This window comes from Paramormyrops kingsleyae, chromosome 9 (assembly GCF_048594095.1).
Source record: "Paramormyrops kingsleyae isolate MSU_618 chromosome 9, PKINGS_0.4, whole genome shotgun sequence".
NCBI classification, from domain to species: domain Eukaryota; kingdom Metazoa; phylum Chordata; class Actinopteri; order Osteoglossiformes; family Mormyridae; genus Paramormyrops; species Paramormyrops kingsleyae.
In genome coordinates, this window is record NC_132805.1 from 21,185,125 (window position 1) to 21,204,560 (window position 19,436).

The 19,436-nt window shown below is 40.2% G+C and overlaps 1 protein-coding gene across 4 annotated transcripts in view; it reads right to left on the reverse strand.

The window, feature by feature from the left end:
• The window catches only part of bbs9 (Bardet-Biedl syndrome 9), a 328,841-nt gene that overhangs the window by 219,546 nt on the left and 89,859 nt on the right, over positions 1 to 19,436 (reverse strand). For all 4 annotated transcript variants that reach the window (XM_072716502.1, XM_072716505.1, XM_072716504.1 and 1 more), the window contains 4 exons: positions 19,103 to 19,286; positions 18,448 to 18,577; positions 4,191 to 4,372; positions 2,376 to 2,452 (listed from right to left, as the gene is read on the reverse strand). In XM_072716502.1, the coding sequence (XP_072572603.1) occupies positions 2,376 to 2,452; positions 4,191 to 4,372; positions 18,448 to 18,577; positions 19,103 to 19,286 (573 nt within the window). The remainder of the gene's footprint in view (positions 1 to 2,375; positions 2,453 to 4,190; positions 4,373 to 18,447; positions 18,578 to 19,102; positions 19,287 to 19,436) is intronic.

The following is a 19,436-nucleotide window of genomic DNA, read 5'->3' on the forward strand; positions in this document are numbered from 1 at the left end:
TGGAATCCCCGTGTTTACCAGCTTTTGCTTGTTGCTGTTAATTGGTCTTGTGTATTTCAGTCCATGTTTGAGTATATTGACGTTGCATGTTTCTTGTGCCCTGGTCAGGATTGTTTCCTAATAAACCACATATTCCCTGATTCTCCGTCTCCCCGCTCCTGCTTCCCCGATTTGCTGTGACAGCAGGACCCTACATTAAATACAGCTTTTAACGTAAAAGATGAAGACATCTATGTAAAATTAAAATAAGTAAGAATTGTCAGACTTTAACATATTACTAATAATGCCAAGTTGGAATGATGGCTCAGAAAGAGTCTCTGTTGTCACTGTTACCAAATGGCAGTTGAATTAAATTAATTTTAATGTTTAATCCTCTGGGATCTAGGGGTAGGGAACACACATTCACTGACTGGGGCATGATAACACATTTCTTTCAATATCATAAACTTAATTCATGGCAAATAAATTATTTCTTATATACAGTGGTACCTCAGAACTCAAACTTAATCCGTTCAGAAATCCGGATTGAATCCTAAAAAGTTCGAGTTTTGATTGAATTTTCCCCATAAGAAATAATGGAAAACCAATTAATTGATTCTCGGCCCCAAAAAAATTACACCTAAATATGTTTTTTTTAGCATTTAAACACAAAATCAACCGGATAAAACAAGAAGAGCATATACTGTACTAAACACATCTAAGCACATTTATCAAAACAGTAATTTTTAAAGTAAGAAAATAAATATGTCCAAACAATGTGTCCTGCCCCGATCGTCCGCTCCTTCCGTGTACCACGCCCCCTTGTTAACCCCGTGTGGAATCCCCGTGTGTCTCAACTGTTTCTGGTTGTTGTCATTAGTCCTCTGTATTTAGTCCGCGTTTCAGTTTCTTTCCCCAGTCCGGTCATTGTATTGTCCATATGCGTTTTGGTGACTAAATGGTGTAGTTGCAACATTCACTTGGATAAATAAATAAGAAAAAACTCATGACACTAATTCTGGTCTTCATCATTGAATATGTAGCTCTCATGTGCACATCCCCCCCCCAAACTTTTATGGCACTGATGGGGATGTATCTGGATCGCGTTTTACTATTGCGTTGTTCATCAAATTACCATGCGAATGCGATTTGAATACGTGGTAATGCGGCTATTTAGAATGCGAATAGCGATCTTCACGTGAGGACGGTACTACACGCCCCTGATGCAGTTAAAACAAAGAAAGATGACATGGTTTACTTTTCTGCCTATTTAACCTAATTTTAAAAACTTTAATACTTCCGACAATGGGGGTTTTGAAAATAAGATTTAGTCAGCGTTTTATTCCATGTTTCTACAATAAGATTTCAGCAAGTTATGAACTGAAATACACAAGAGAGATACGCGGCATCGCCAACGATGCCGTCAACCCCAGAGGGTGCTCCTTCTGTTGCACAGAGTTGGGGGGCAGGGGCAGACTAGGTAGCACAGGGAGCAGGAGAACACTCTGGGTGCAATATCAGTCCATTACGGTAGCGTAAAAGGCCCCCCAACACCGGTCCGTGGCCAGTATTTCATTGGTCCGCGGAATCCTGGCAGTTTTGAGGAGAGCTGCTTAACTTCCAAAAACAAACTCTTTTTTCATCTAAAAATGGTGATGGTTAAACTTAAGAAATCTCTGATCAATCTGCCCCTACCTTACATCCTTAGATTGAGGAATGAAAGAAGAGCACTTGGAGGAAAATAAATGAAAACATGCAAAACCCACACACAGTGAGTGGGGGCAGGGCTCAAACCACCAAACACAGAGGTGTGAGGCAACAGTGCTGCTACTGAGTCACTGTGCCGCCACTAGATGAGATATCAGACAAAACTAAACATATCTGTTCACTATTCATCCCAAATGTGGTGAAGAACAACAAAGAATTTAGGGTCCTCCTAGGTTCAAAAACACATCCAGTTCCACAGTTGAACCTAAATGGGCTTGAAAATCCACCTTACTAGTTATTTATTTACATAACATTCTTCCTGATTTAATTTAGAATGCTCATTTTGTGATAAAGGAATTATGATGGGGAGGCCATTTTATTTATAATTCATTATTTAATTTCATTTAAGTTGTGTGGACCAGAATATACCCCCCCCCAAAAAAAAAAAAAAATAAATAACAAGAACAAAAGAATTGGCTTTTCTTTATGCAATCTTGTGCTTTTATGCAATTTATGTATATTTCAGATGCTCTAAAACATTAGTAAAAATTGTAGTTACAGTGGGCAGCTGCAGGAAACTAGCAGTAGGTGCAAGAGGTGACAACTGCTCACATGCAGTGTGAAAAGCTGAGTAAGAGAAAGAGAACTGTGTTGGTGAGTTTGTCTGCTGCAACGAAGGGCTCACATACAGAAATGGCATCCATGCTGGCAGAGACTGAGGCTGTGACTTTCAGCTGGTCCTCAAGGCTTGTCTTGGGAAGGATGTCTGCAAATAGGCAGAGAGACAGTGCTGTGCCAATTAATTATATTAGCGTTGTTTTGTAATATAACATGTTTTATTGCAAAACATCTTGTTGGTCTCTTATCCTGGTTTGTTGAGGTGGGAGTGTCAAACCTAAGAACTGAAATGTTGCTATGTTTGAAAAGAGGATACCTTAGGGGACTGTAATCACTATTATTAGCATTGCATTACACTTTTACACCTATTTTTACACCTTTTCCTCAGTAACAATCAATAGACGTAATAGCTGTACATAAATACTTCAAATGTTAACTTTGACCTGCTAAAGAAAAAGTTAAATCCTGCAATACCTCCTGACATATCGGCAGGTCTAAAGTAGAAAACTGTGCTCAGTCCTCAGCTGCATCCTATCTTTCATCATTAAAGACTCCAGTACCACCAGTTTGAGTATATAGGCTACTTCGGCCTGGCTACCCCTGAGATCATTGCATGATATAGTCATAACCTGGAACAATCTTTTGCCCCAAAACTGGAAGCAGTACTAAAATGGCATCTGTGTATCATAACCTAATATTTCAGGCATTGATAAAAGGCATCTCAGTAGCTCTTTCCCTGGATTTGATGGAATCCTTTTGCTTATTTGATGTAATACAAGTTGACAATTTTGAAAATTAAGTTTTATAGTTGTGTGTTTCAAACTAACTTTAAAAAAATTATAGAATATTGATATGGTTGTGGCCAAAAACTCCCTTTGTTTTAATTCTACATTAATTTGGGAATTCAATGTGTACATATTCATGATTATAAGTTTCAATGTTAGGTATGATCAATCACAGAATACCCTGTGATTAATAATTCAGCTCACAGCCCGAATATACTAATTATAATGTGACTGAATATACGATTAACCATTGTTTATGCAAATAATCACAACTAACAAAATTAGTCATCTGACAGCCCTAATATTATAAGTATTAGTCTCGTTTTCAGAATTTTCCTTTTGATGTTGGTTTAAATGAACATATTTGGAATCATATCGGTGTGGTGTGGATGAAGGGGTACCTAAGATGTACAGAAAAGGCCTTGGGGTACTTAAGCCAAAATAGGTTGGGAACTACTGCCTTACAACATAAACAAATAGTCTTGTGTCGGTACAGTAATCTCAGCAGGTAAAATTTATTAACAAAGCCAATCAGGCAGAGAAATATGCACTACAAGTACACAGTTTGTCAACAGTGTCTAATTTATAAAAGATCTCAGTGCCCAGGTTTGAAAGAAGGTAAAATCGAAAGTAAGCTGAATGAGGCAAACTACTTTGGAAACAAAATATGCAAAATTAAGCATAGTATATCCTGTCAGGCTCTAAGGAATTTTGCTGAAATTTTTGTAATTATAACAGCATTTCTCAAAATTTTCAATATGTGTGTTTCTGAAAATGCCAATAATTGGCAAATTGCGAGTTCAGGAGACATATGGAATATTTTTTTAATTCAAGAACCATTGGCCCAGTCTTACACACACACACACACACATACACAGTATATACAAGCGGTCAGTGGATTTGGCCATTTCTTGCAGAAAAGCTGTGGTAAATTTGAAAAACTGCAAGCTCTTGCAAATATTGTGTGGTTTACTTGATTTTGCATGAATTACTGTGATGCAGAATTGCTAAATCCTGGGGATACTGATCTCCATTCACAGGAAGCTGTTATGGGATGGGCAGAATTCCCCCTCCATGCCATCCACAAACGCTGCTGATCACCTTGCATCTTGGTAGCCTCCTTGATTGTCTTCTGTAAAGTTTTCATTTCATTATTCACATCATCATAGTTGATTTCCCGTGCTTCTGCTTTCGGAGCGATAAAAAAGGATGGGTCGCTACCCATATAGGAGCACTGCAGTTGGCCCTCTTCACTTAGCATCACCACTACACCCTTCAGATCCCTGTAAAGAACAGGAGGAAAAGAACCTCAAGTTACTCAGTACAATGACCTGGCAACCCTGTGCCAAATGAGCACTAATTGCAATCATTAGTCTCCAGTGCTAGACGCAGGCCACGCAACCTTCATTGATTAATGCAGTGCCAACAGAGGCCATCAACTGAAAAAAATATTATTCTTGCACTTTGGCAGGAGCAGTTTCCCATCATTTTGGCTAGAATTAATTAAAGAAGAGATCTCGGTGACTTTGAAAAACAATTGTCTCTTTTCAAGTGTTGCCTTTTTTTCTTAACAAGTATTTAATATTATGCTGGGATGTAAATCTGAGGGAAGAGAATCTTCACCTAAAACCACAACTAAAAGGAAATACACTTACGTCATGATGTCCCAGTGTGGATTTAAGATCAAGATAAAGCACACAAGCAACTCTAAATCTGCTTAGCATTACGCTTCCCCCTGGGAAAATGTGCAAAAAAGAAAGAAAAAATTTGATTCCATGTCTCAGAAACTTGTTCAAACCAGAATGATATTACGCTACATTACAGTAAGAAAGGTATGTCTATTGTCCAGTGCTGTACTGATGCAGATTTAGTACCTGTTAGTGTTACATAAAATACTGAGCTAAATTCAAACTCAGGGTTAACACCAAGGAGATTAAACAGCTGAATGCAAATGTCAATTTAAGGTGTAAAGCGCCAATTTCATTTAACCCAATAATGGGGTTGGGTTGCAGTGTGTAAAGCAGAATGGTAACGTTTTCCTTGGGTTTCATGTGATTGCTGTTTGTGGGCTCTTTTGGCCACTTCTGACTGGTGGGCATGACTGGCACGAATAGCACGGCATTTCCTATTTAGTAAGACTGTCACATAAGGAGAATGGCATGAATTTGTGAAAATGTTCTCATGAGCTTTAAACCCTGGGTCAGACGTGCTCTATATTGCATACCGTAAATTGCAGCCATTGCAATTTCTAAACATATTGTTTCAAATCGCGATTTCGATTTAAAATCAATAAATCATTCAGCCCTAGTCATAGGCACTGAGGCCAAATTCACTGAACCACACAACACCTTGGTTGAAGCATGGAAAAGGTTTTTCTAATAATAATAGGCTAAGCTGACTTGGGGAAGATACCACAGGGAGATGACCATTGAAGGTCCTAGCAAACTGCTCCAGCAATTCATTTCTGAAGAGAAATGCCCCTTCTATGGTGCATCCAATGTAAACTTTCACCACACACTGTTTCTTTGCTAGATGGCACTGTCCCAAGGTCAATAAAGATTAGGGTTGGGTATTGAAAATAGTTCCATATTAGAACCGGTTCTTAATTTGGAAAGATATTTGAATTAGAGTTCCACTTATCGATTCCTACACGCACATTATAAATGAACTATGAAAGGGTTAATACACAACTCCACTTATACATTTGACATAATTAGACATAATTTTCACCGGAGTAGCGTTATTTTTTTACACTGCAATCAAAATACTGTGCACCTGGATGTAATGTCTGGACAATATAAAAATTAGACTTCGCCTAATCCTACTGCTATTAAATATTTTGGTTATATATGACCCAAGCCACCATCAGTGGTTAGCTCTGAAATGTCCAGCTGTTAAGACCATACGTCAAAGGTGTAGTAACTGGTTTAAGTGGCCAGATGCACTCCAAGCCGTGCTGTGAAGCTATATATATATGAAGAGCTCTTTTCCAAAACAGCATCAATCCATTATTATAGTTTTCTGGAAAATGACATTTTTTACCTAGACCCACACATTTTGTTAATATTTAATTTATCCTGTTAAAATGGTTTGTTGGCTCAGTCTAAACATGTTGAACAATGATTGTTAAATCAAACAACAGTATTGTTGATTATAAATTCAAAGTTTTTTTTTTCCCCAAAAAACTATAAATCCATCCATCCTTTTCCATAACGCTATAAATCCATCCATTTATTTCCTAAAAGTTGATTGTTTATGTGTGTTATGTGTGAACATGCAACATATGACATCAGGGACTCATACAATAAATGAATATAAATCAAAATAAGTGCAAATGCATTAAATAAATAAAATGAATAGTAACATAAACTAAATAGTAAAATAAAATAAATATTGGCAATTTCACGTTTCAATATCGTCCACCACATAAAACAAATAATCCGGTGACAGCTTCTCGGCTTGACAGAGACCGGTCGCAGCAGCCTTGTGTTGACATCCCACAGTAGGTATTAATTAATGCACCACCTGAGTGACGAACCTTCTTTTTTTGTTGTTTTTTGTGGTTTTCTTTGTCTAGTCGGCATTTTCTACCTCCAGCTTAAGGTCTCACTGGCTCATCGATGCCATCAAAAGGGTTTAAAGCACTCATTTTGAAGAGGACACTAAACAAGATCGCAACAAAACTCCATCGCCTCAGAGCGCCGCCAAGTTTGATTAAGTCGCACGCTCACTGAATTCCGATTGGTCGAGAGTACATATCACGTTTTGACAAAAAATTGGTACGGCGCTTATTGCAGTTTGGATAGAAACGGCATCGTGCTGTCAAACTTTTTAATCAGATTAATCACAGGGTTGCTGTGGATTAATTTAGATTAATCACGATTAAATATCATTCATTTTAATCTATATTAATCGCATTTCATTTTGCATGAGCAAACAGACTCAAGAAAAAAGGGAATGTATATATACTTAACATGGTTATTGAACATCTTGAACACGAGTCAGATGCATTACATCTGCCACAGAAGTGCAATACCATGGACCCATATCAAAAAGCAAGATTTTTTTGCTTAGCCGGACAACTTGTCGGATTTAAGGTACCTCAGTTTAAATGGTCTTTATCTTCGTTCACTTACAATTAGCCCTACTACCATAAATCCGACAAATAATATGACTAATCATGAAATCCAATTCTAGCCTGGTTAAGTGCCATTGTTATCAATATCAGTTGATAACACATTACGCGCGGTGCTTTACGTATAAAACACCGTAGCAACACGTCCACAGATAAGTTGGACGGTATAGTGTGTAGGATCACACATGCACATGTCACAGGGCTTAAAATCCAGGTGGCCTGAGACAAGGCCTAGCCTGGTACAAGAGGTACACATTGACACCAAAGGGGGGTTAATGACCCCCCACACACAAACACACTTAAACAAACACACACACACAGATAACAAGGGAGGCTGTCACAAGGTGACCTGTCCCTGGTGGTTTGCACAGCACTTACACCATACACATACCACGTCTTGCCTCACTCCTCCTCCATAATCCCCGTGTTGAGGCGATGCGGGTGCACATGCATGCCATTGCATACTGGTTTCACATAACCCCAAACATATCCACTCCATTCCCCAACAGTAATCCACGCCGTGCATAGCAATGCACACACATATTAAGCTGTCTGTCCTTTTGTTTCGTATTTTGTCTATTTACCGGGGTTCAGGGTTGTTGTCGGTCTTTCGCGTTGCTGTCCTACCATCGGCCGGCCAACCCGAGTGAAACCTGGCGGCCTGGCGATATAGTGCCAGAGGTACGATGCGCCGGCGCAAAGCAACCGGAAGCCGACTCGTCCATTGTTTGTCGGAAAGGTAAGTATGAATTTTTGTGTTTAGTTTGTGTTGTTTGTTATTTGTGTATGTTATTTAAGTCCACGATGACTAAACCAAAGAAGCATGAAGTGGATGTCCGGATGTGTCGAAATGTATATACTTATCATTCCATATTTCCCTTTTCTGTTTGTTACGCTTGGTTTGTCCTGAGGGGGCGGGGTTTGACTATTAAAGGAAGCCCCAAACCAGTATGGGAGAGCAGGTTTTGTTTATTACCGGGCGAGCGACCGTGCAATGGTGGTGCCGGGGGCGATATATAAGTAACTTGCGTGTACATACATTTATCTGGTTGTTTCCTTTTTTTTTGTAGCGTTATTTCATTACGTTGTGTATAGCTTTGGCTTTGTTTTCTGATGGGACTTTTCCCACCTCTTGAGCGCTGTAATTAAATTATCTCCTGTCACTTAACACCTCTGCGAGTATTACCATCATTATTGGATTTTTTTTAATTTTATTTTTGGGTTTCGGTGACGGCCTTTTGCCGGACGTTGGGCTGCAAAGTGCAGTCGTCTCACAGAGATCCCTCGACTTGGCACACAACCCCCTCCCCAGACATCCTGCCTTACATACCACTCACCCAACAGACCAACACCCTAAAGAAAGTTTCTTTTAAGTTTGGCTTTTGTATACCCTGTACACTCACCTAAAGGATTATTAGGAACACCATACTAATACGGTGTTTTACCCCCCTTTCGCCTTCAGAACTGCCTTAATTCTACGTGGCATTGATTCAACAAGGTGCTGAAAGCATTCTTTAGAAATGTTGGCCCATATTGATAGGATAGCATCTTGCAGTTGATGGAGATTTGTGGGATGCACATCCAGGGCACGAAGCTCCCGTTCCACCACATTCAAGGTTCAAGGTTCAAGGTTGCTTTATTTGTCACATGCACAGACGTACAGGTACAACATGCAGTGAAATGAAATTTGTCCCGATCTACCCGACCATACACATACAAACATTACAGGGGTTAGACAGGTCAGGTAGACAGGGGATATAGAAGAAAAGAGAAATTTTTCCTAATTACATTAGGAAACGCGAGGCGAATAAAAAAACAGCCCCCATACTGTACTCCAATAGGGAGTATAATGTAGGAACAGAAAAAAACACCTCAGCAACATAAGCACATGGTCACCACACCTAAGAACAGACTCGTGACTTGCAACAGGGGTGGGGAATGGGGAGTTGGAGGTAGTCCAGCATAGACAACAGCCATCCTGACCGGCGCCAGTCAACGAAGTCAGCGCCAGTCAACAGACCCACCTGTCCACTCTGGGGGTATGAAGCGGCGAAGGCGTTGGATTGGGGGAGGGTGTCCTTTGTGGTTTGGGTAAAGGAATGCAAGAGAGTCTCACCGCCTTGGTCTTCTGGGGGAGTTGTTGAATACAGCAGCGGCCTTGGCCAAGGCCCTTGCTGATTAGGGGGGAGCCAGAAGAAGATAGAATAGGGTTGTTTGGGTTTTTGTGCGAGAAGCTGTAATTTCGCAGCTCCTCTAATGTCCACGCTGGTCTCCGCCGTCTAAAATCCTGTGCAAAGCCTTGAGCTCCTCCGTGATGTTATCCAATCTGCGGTCCATAGTCACGGTGATGTAATCAAATCTGCGGTCATTTGACACTGTGATGTTATCCAGTTTGCGATCTATAGCCATAGTCTGAGCGCCAACAGCTCTGCCAAGACCATCAATCAATTTGGCCAGCCTAGTGGGGCTTTGAGCGGCTGTCACCGTTTTCTTCAATTTCCGATAAACCAGGGCGATGCCTAATCCAATCAGCATAAGACCTGTTATCAAGGTTCCGAATAGGTAGATATCTTCGATGTCCTCCACGGAAAGAGCTGCCAGACACACAACCCTCCACTTCTCCCATCCGTCCATCGTGTAGCCAGCTGCGTACGTCCCTGCAGGACAGTCAGGTTCCCCCGAACCTGCGCTCCTCTGCGAGAAGATGGTGTCAATTGCATTGAGAGACCAGTTGATCAAATCTATAATTTCCTTAGTTTTGAAGAGCAGGGCTGAGAGGGTCTCTCGAGTATAGACAGTAAGACAGTAGACTAGACGAGATGTGAGAAGCAAAGCAGGGAAGATAAGGGGAGGGAGAGGGAGAGAAGTGCGTCCGCCTCCGCTGAGAGCCAAGAACATTCCAACCACATCCCAAAGATGCTCTATTCTTTGATTTTATCTATACTAATACGGTGTTTGACCCCCTTTCGCCTTCAGAACTGCCTTAATTCTACGTGGCATTGATTCAACAAGGTACTGAAAGCATTCTTTAGAAATGTTGGCCCATATTGATAGGATAGCATCTTGCAGTTGATGGAGATTTGTGGGATGCACATCCAGGGCACGAAGCTCCCGTTCCACCACATCCCAAAGATGCTCTATTGGGTTGAGATCTGGTGACTGTGGGGGCCATTTTAGTACAGTGAACTCATTGTCATGTTCAAGAAACCAATTTGAAATGATTCGAGCTTTGTGACATGGTGCATTATCCTGCTGGAAGTAGCCATTAGAGGATGGGTACATGGTGGTCATAAAGGGATGGACATGGTCAGAAACAATGCTCAGGTAGGCCGTGGCATTTAAACGATGCCCAATTGGCACTAAGGGGTCTAAAGTGTGCCAAGAAAACATCCCCCACACCATTACACCAGCACCACCAGCCTGCACAGTGGTAACAAGGCATGATGGATCCATGTTCTCATTCTGTTTACGCCAAATTCTGACTCTACCATTTGAATGTCTCAACAGAAATCGAGACTCATCAGACCAGGCAACATTTTTCCAGTCTTCAACTGTCCAATTTTGGTGAGCTCGTGCAAAATGTAGCCTCTTTTTCCTATTTGTAGTGGAGATGAGTGGTACCCGGTGGGGTCTTCTGTTGTTGTAGCCCATCTGCCTCAAGGTTGTGCGTGTTGTGGCTTCACAAATGCTTTGCTGCATACCTCGGTTGTAACGAGTGGTTATTTCAGTCAAAGTTGCTCTTCTATCAGCTTGAATCAGTCGGCCCATTCTCTGACCTCTAGCATCAACAACGCATTTTCGCCCACAGGACTGCCACATACTGGATGTTTTTCCCTTTGCACACCATTCTTTGTAAACCCTAGAAATGGTTGTGCGTGAAAATCCCAGTAACTGAGCAGACTGTGAAATACTCAGACCAGCCCGTCTGGCACCAACAACCATGCCACACTCAAAATTGCTTAAATCACCTTTCTTTCCCATTCTGACATTCAGTTTGGAGTTCAGGAGATTGTCTTGACCAGGACCACACCCCTAAATGCATTGAAGCAACTGCCATGTGATTGGTTGATTAGATAATTGCATTAATGAGAAATTGAACAGGTGTTCCTAATAATACTTTAGGTGAGTGTATATTGATTTACTCATGACTACTAGTTTCAATATACAGATAGGTTATGTTTGTATGTGTCCTTAGACAATCTTAGTGTTTTGTGTGCCACCGTTATAACCATGTTCACGGGGTATCACCTATTTTACCCCTTTACACTTGAACACTTATATAAATTTCGATAAATAAATAGGTATAGCTACCACTGCATATATGTCCTCATGGTTATACGAGAAGAATTTTGAAAATTGAATAGTCTAACCAGGTATCTTAGTGTGTCCTAACTTTCAAAGATTCTTCTTTCTTTGTTTAACAACCCCCTTTTCCTCCATATTCCTCGGTGGCCCTTATGTGATCTTGGTCTGTTAGCAAGCGTTCTTTGTTCTAACATGCTATGTTAAAAGAACTGAATTAAGGTGTACATTATCCATTTTGGAGACGATCAATTGGGATAAGCCACACCAACCAAAATATGTTGTTCCCAGATGTGCAACTTAAATTAGTATTACCACAAACCAATGGCCACGCCTATCTAAGGATAAGATGTGCTGTTTGAATGTGAATGTCATTTAATGTGCTTAATGTGTGTAATTTATCCAAAGTATAACATCTGTTGAGATGCAACCCAAAACACCTATGCCGTATACTGATGTGAGTCAGTAACATACATTATGTAAGTAATTGTTAATTAATTAAAACAGATGGTATGAGGTGTGAACCACTAGGCTGGTATGGCATGTTTGGTATCAAACTGATGGAAAATCACTCCTGATTCCAAATCTGGTCAGTGGTTACCATAAAAGAGTATGTATCAAAAGTTACTACAGCTTAATGAAAATCATCAGTAAAGGGGGAATCAGTCTGGTCATCAATCCCCCGATTGTTACAGACATCCCCTCCGAAAGCCCGCCAAATGGATGGTCAACCATTGGTTCAGGTTTTGAATTCGTGGTCATCCCTATTCATGAACTTTAGACTATAAAACCTGGCAACTCAGAACAAAGCCAGGGGAGTAGCAAAAAAAAACAACAGCCCAAAGAGAGGCAGAGAACATCAGCCCAGGAGAAGAGAAGCCCGCAAGAAGCCCTCCTGAAGCTTGCCAATGAAGGCCCAGCTGGACAGAGAACTCCAACCAAGGCAAAGCTTCACAAGGAGAGATAATCCAAGGGGCTCCACTCCACTGCACCAAACGCCGCACCTTCCTGAGTGTCAGCTCATCAGCCTCTGCCACCAACTGCCAAGACCCCCCCCCCAATCTGCAACCAAGTAAACCAACTTCCTTCATTCATTCTAACAACCTAAGCTGTTCTGTTAACCTGCTATGCTGTGTGTTTCCACAAACTGTGCTTGCTTTGCAGAACATTATTTCCCTATTTTCCCTTTTTTGTTACTCATTTAAATCCGGTCATTGCATTTCCATAATTACATTTTTTGTTTCTATTCCATTATTTCGTGTTTGTTGTTTGTGTTAAGTGTAATGTCTGTCTTATGTTAGTTGTAGTGTTAGTTAGGAATAAATGCATGTCTTTTACACAACTTCAGCCTCCGTTCATGGAGTGCTCACAATAGTCCCTGCCAAGGTGCGATCTGGCTACAAGTCCTGAAACCTCAAACTTGCCAGAAATATCGCGAGACTCTCTCTCATCAGCCATGAGGGTAGCTTCACTACCAATTGTTTACATTACCTGGTGATGCAGCTCGCTGGACGAGCCTCCAAACCCAGGTTACTAAGCGATACTGGTAATTAGTGAATCAACAACAACAACAAATTTATTTTTGTATAGCGCATTGTCACAACATTACATTGTCCCAAAGCGCTTTACAGCATCCCCACCCAAAGCCCCCAGTGAGTAAGCCATAGGCGACAGTGGCAAGGAAAAACTCCCTAGAAGGAAGAAACCTTGGGAGGGACCAGACTCAAAGGGGGAGCCCATCCTCCAAATACAGTGATATTAGGATTATGAGCAATAAAAATGATGTGGTAGTTATGGGTGATTTTAATCTACCGGGGATACAGTGGGACATTGTTGCTGGCTCTTCTGAAAATGAACTTGAGATGGTGGAATTAGTACAGGATTGTTTTTTTACTCAGTTTGTTAACACCCCTACCAGGGGAGATGCCATTCTTGATCTTGTTTTGTCTAATAACCAGGACAGGATTGGTAAATTAGATGTTTTAGAACCACTTGACAGTAGCGATCATAACATGGTTAAATTTGAGGTTAAGTTTAGTGCCCGAAGAGCAAAGTCCAAATCAAAAATATATAATGTTAGGAAGGCTAACTTCAATTGTATGAGATTAAAACTAGAAACCGTGAACTGGATGGAGTTAAATAACAAAACTGTTGAAGAGGCATGGGAATTTTTTAAAAGCACATTATTGCAAGTACAAGAGGACTTCATACCTGTTTCTAGCAAGAATAAATCTAGGAAATTGCAACCTAGGTGGTTTAATAGGGACATAAAGTATAAAGTAAGGAGGAAAAGGGCTTTGTTCCAGAGATGGAAAATAACTGATGATGACATAATAAAGCAAGAGTATCTAAATCTACAGGCTGAATTAAAAAATGACATTAGACGAGCTAAAAGGAATGTCGAAAGGAAGATCGCATTGGAGGCTAAGGATGACGTTAAAAGTTTCTTCCAGTATTTTAACTCTAAAAGAGCTCTAAAAGCTGAAATTACTAATCTGCAGGATAGTAAGGGTCTTATAATTGAAAACGACATTGACATAGTAAATGAGTTCAATGATAGTTTTGCACGGGTATTCACTGTCGAGGACACTAGTAACTTACCAGTTCTTATTACTAATTCAACATCGTTTATAACTAATATATATATAACTGAAGCTGATGTTTTGCAAAGCCTAGCTAAGCTCAAAATAAATAAATCACAGGGCCCTGATGGCATCTTACCTATAGTGTTAAAAGAGATGAGGGATATTATTTGCCGACCCTTAACATTACTGTTTCAAAAATCCTTATCTGAAGGTGTGGTACCTTCTGATTGGAAGCATGCCAACATAACGCCCATTTTCAAAAAAGGGGATAGAAGTAATTTGTCAAACTATAGGCCAATCAGTCTAACTTGTATAACTGGTAAAGTTATGGAGGCTATAATCAAAGAGAAAATGGTAGATTACCTGGACTCAAATAACATTTTGAGGGATAGCCAGCATGGATTTAGGAGAGGTAGATCCTGTTTAACAAATCTGTTGGAGTTTTTTGAGGAAGCTACTCAGGAAGTTGATGATAAGAAGGCCTATGATGTCATCTATTTAGATTTCCAAAAGGCTTTTGATGTTGTTCCCCACAAGAGGCTCTCACTTAAACTCAAAGCGACAGGTATTTTAGGAACTGTAGCGACTTGGATTGATAACTGGTTAACGGATAGGAAGCAGCGAGTAGTTATAAGAGGCTCGATGTCACAGTGGGCCTGCGTTCATAGTGGGGTACCGCAGGGTTCAATTTTAGGACCACTTTTGTTCCTAATTTACATAAATGATATAGACACCAATATATACAGTAAACTGGTGAAATTTGCAGATGACACCAAGGTGGGTGGTGTAGCAGATACTGAACTAGCGGCTCAGCAGCTACAGCGGGATCTTAATTTAATTAGTGACTGGGCTGACACCTGGCAGATGAAATTTAACATAGACAAATGTAAGGTACTCCATGTAGGGAGCAGAAATATAAAGTACAGGTATTTTATGGGACCTACTGAAATAAAGGTAGCTGATTATGAGAAAGACCTTGGTGTGTATGTTGATGCTTCCATGTCTCATTCTCGCCAGTGTGGGGAAGCAATAAAAAAGGCCAATAGGATGTTGGGGTACATCTCCAGGTGTGTGGAGTTTAAGTCAAGGGAGGTAATGCTAAGATTATACAATTCCTTGGTGAGACCTCACCTAGAATATTGTGTACAGGTTTGGTCACCATATCTTAAAAAGGACATAGCGGCCTTAGAAAAGGTGCAGCGTAGGGCCACAAGAATGATTCCTGGTCTTAGAGGAATGTCATACGAGGAAAGGTTATTTGAGCTAAATCTGTTCAGCCTCAAGCAAAGGAGACTGAGGGGGGACATGATCCAGGTCTATAAGATTCTAACAGGTTTGGATGCTGTTCAACCGAATAGTTACTTCAGCATTAGTTCAAATACAAGAACTCGTGGCCATAGGTGGAAATTAGCGGGAGAACATTTCAAACTGGATTTAAGGAAGCACTTCTTTACACAGCGTGTAGTCAGAGTATGGAATAGTCTTCCTGATAACGTAGTGCAAGCTGAATCCTTGGGTTCCTTTAAATCAGAGCTAGATAAGATTTTAACAACTCTGAGCTATTAGTTAAGTTCTCCCCAAGCGAGCTCGATGGGCCGAATGGCCTCCTCTCGTTTGTATAGTTCTTATGTTCTTATGTTCTTATCCCATTTAAGTCTCACATTAACAGACTTACGGGGATACCGCAATTGAGTTTGGAGGAGCCGACCATTCGGCATAACAATTGGTTAATAATCAGCATTAAATAATAATTAATTAAAATTTAATTTTTGAATTTAATTTTAAACAGTATAAAACTACAACTTTCCCTTCTGTTGATAAAGGGCGCAGCCATCTTGGATTCTGAACTCGGGATCCTCTGTGCTGCTCCGAGATATTTCTCGGATCTCAGAGAAACAGGAGTGCGCATGTCGTCACTTCTGGCTTCAAAACTCAGAATCTGACTCAGAATACGAGTTCTGAGGGCAAATGGAACGCACCAAAACTGCCCGAAATGGGTTGACAGAGACATTTCAGGGATTTTGAGTCATTAATCATGATGATGGATTAATCCGCGTTAACTCGTTAATTTTGACAGCCATCATATATTTTTATATATATATATATATATATACACATATACATACACATACACACACACACATACACATTCAGCCCCCCCAAAATTTTAAGGATTTCTCATTTAGTGTCAAAATGCAAGATTCTGCTTTGGATGACATCTTTATGGGTTGAGTGAAACATAAAATCAACAGAGAAAAAGAATGATGTAGCATTAGTGTGTAACAGTATATTTTGTTAACAGGTCAATATTATTCCACCCCATACAATATTGTTGTTTTATAAAGCTTTCTGCAGGTTTTTATGGCTAGAAGTGGAGTTTAAACATAATTAAGCCTTTGGGAACTCTATAATGATCCTTCATTTGCTTCAGCTGTGATGCATATATAAAGCCCACCCATGAAGGTATTCAAGGTGAGTTGCAATCATGGGAAAGACAATGGAGTTTCCACAAAAGCTCAGAGAGGTGATTATTTCATCACACCTGAAGGGCCTTGGGTATAAGATGATTTCCAAAACATTTAACATTGCAAGAGATACCATTGGGAGCATAATAAGGAAGTTTTAATCTCATGGAACAGCGGCAAACCTGGCTGGCCGTGGAAGAAAGCCCAAAATTTCATCAAGGGCCCTTAGCAACTTAGTCAGGACAACTAAGAGAAACCCCTGTGTGACTGCAAGACACCTACAGGATGACCTGATGAAGGCTGGTACAAGTGCTTCAGTGGCCACTATAAGACGTGCACTGAATAAACAAGGACTTCATGGCCAGACTCCAAAACACACTCCACTCTTGATCCTCAAGGAATGTCAAAAGTCGACTTGAATATGCCAGGAGGAATTTGGATAAAACTCCAGAGTTTTGGACTGATGAAACCAAACTGGAACATATGGACCAGTGCTATGTCTGGCGTGCAAAAGGCCAGGCTTTTGACCAGAAGAATACCATCCCCACGGTCAAGCATGGAGGTGGGTCATTGATGATTTGGGGTTGTTTTTCTGCGGCAGGAACTGGGAATCTTGATCGTGTACCTGGCATCATGGATTCCCAGAAATACCAGGCCATTTTAACGAGAAATGTGATGCCTTCTGTTGACAAATTGCACCTTGGTGATCATTGGACTTTCCAGCAAGACAATGATCCCAAACATACCTCCAAATCAACCAAAGCTTGTTTGAGAAAAAGATCCTGGAATATCCTGGAGTGGCCTTCTCAGTCATCAGATTTAAATCCGATTGAAAATCTTTGGTGGGATTTAAAGAAGGCAGTTGCAGCACGGAGGCCATCAAACATCACTGAGGTAGGGGCTTTTGCACGTGAAGAATGGGCAAAGATTCCGATGGAGAGGTGTAAGAAGCTTGTCAGCACTTACCGAATACGTTTGTTAGAAGTTATAAAAGCTAAAGGATGCTCCACAGAGTACTGAAGCTGGGGGTTGAATAATACTGCACATGCACGTGTGAAGAGTTACATTTTGTGCGGTGTAATCTATGTAATCTATGCAAACACACACACAGACATATATATACATACATAAACACACATATGTGTGTATGTGTGTGTGTGTGTGTGTGTATGTGTGTATGCATAGATTACATTTGGGCACCAAAATGTCCCCAAAGTGTGGTAAGATCTGAAACTACCTCTGCAATATGCCTAGGAAGTTCTAAAAAGATCCACTTGTGTCACTGTGTTCACAAGTGTCTTCCACAGCTGCTCTTTCCTTCTTTTGCTGCCACACAGCACTCATGCTTCATTTTTGGAGCATTTTGTCTGAAAATCAAGCAGGTGTACATCTTCATCTACATAATGTATTTGTGAAGCAGTAATAACATCCACCAAATACCTTTTGACCTATAACAAGGTCATCTGTTTTGACCCTTCCCTTTGCTGTCACTAAGTGGTGTTGGTTTAAATTTGTGGTGATCTGTTTCAAAATTTTATCATTTCCAGTCCAGCACATATGCAATGCCTCTGCAAAGTTTGAGAAAAAAATCTGGCGAAAACCTTTTGAGTTATCATCTTAACAATATCAAGTGTAAAACTTTTTTGCAATCACTAAGCTGCAATTTTGTCTCAGACTTTTTTCAGTTCTAGTTCATCTCCCATAGAATGCCTCTGCATTCTTGAAAATGTTTGAAAAAGATCCATCAAACAGTTCTTGGGTTAACATCTTAACAAGCAAAGAAACTTTAGCAGCAGTGAACCAGTCCCAGAACCATATGTATTCTCTCTGCATTACTGAGACAGGACTGTCTTTGTAATGGTAATACTTACTGGAAGTTACCCACACGGACTGCAACAGGCACACAGGACAGCTGGGAAGCCCATTTTAGTGTTGAGTCCTGATAAACAAGCAGCACGCTGTTGTGGTTCGCTAGGAGAAGGTTGATGGTCCCTTCACTCACTTCAACAGAAAGAAAACACAAGTCTTATTGACTTTGTCTAGGCAGGGAATTAAATCTAGCTAAACTAAAACTAAAGCAAGTTGAAAGCAGGGCATTTGTAAAATAGAAAGATCAGTACGTTCTGTTGATTTGACCTGAGTTAAGAGAAACCAGGAAACCAGTCTGGATGGGAAAATGCAGTTACAGTGTTGCAGATATGTTGTACAGTATATCTCAGCATTTTCTTACCTTGCTCACGTACCACAATAGCTATTATGTTTCTTACAAATAATTGAGTCTTGTGTCACTTTCTTACAGTACTGCTCTATTTTATTAAACATTTTAAAAGTTTTATTTAACATATAAATTCTCAAATTAGCAACAATTTTAACATCACTTATAATTTCATTTTTAAAAAAACAGCAACCTGAGTCTTACCTGAGATACAGAAATATAGCCTGGTACAGAATGAAAACACAGTGATTGTAATATAGTTAATGAAATACAGCATGGTACAAAGGAATTGACAGTGATGTGAATATTACCTGAGGTATAGGGTAAGAAGCAACTCGGGTTATATTCCAATTTCTTCATAAAGCGAATTTGTCCATTTTCTTTCAGACAATACAAATTTCGCTCCCCAAGCACAAAAACTGAAGATGTGCACTGGTTAAAAGAGGAGAAAACAATATCCAGGGCCTGTTCCCCAATGACCAGAGTCCAGTCCGCCTGCATAAAAAAACAAATACATTCATGAAAAAGATAACTGCACAGAAGGCACAACATATTATAACCAGTCAGCTTATACTTAACACAGTAAAATGAAAGAGTAAACAATACTTCTTCCAAATGATTATGTAATTAATTATGAACTGTGGT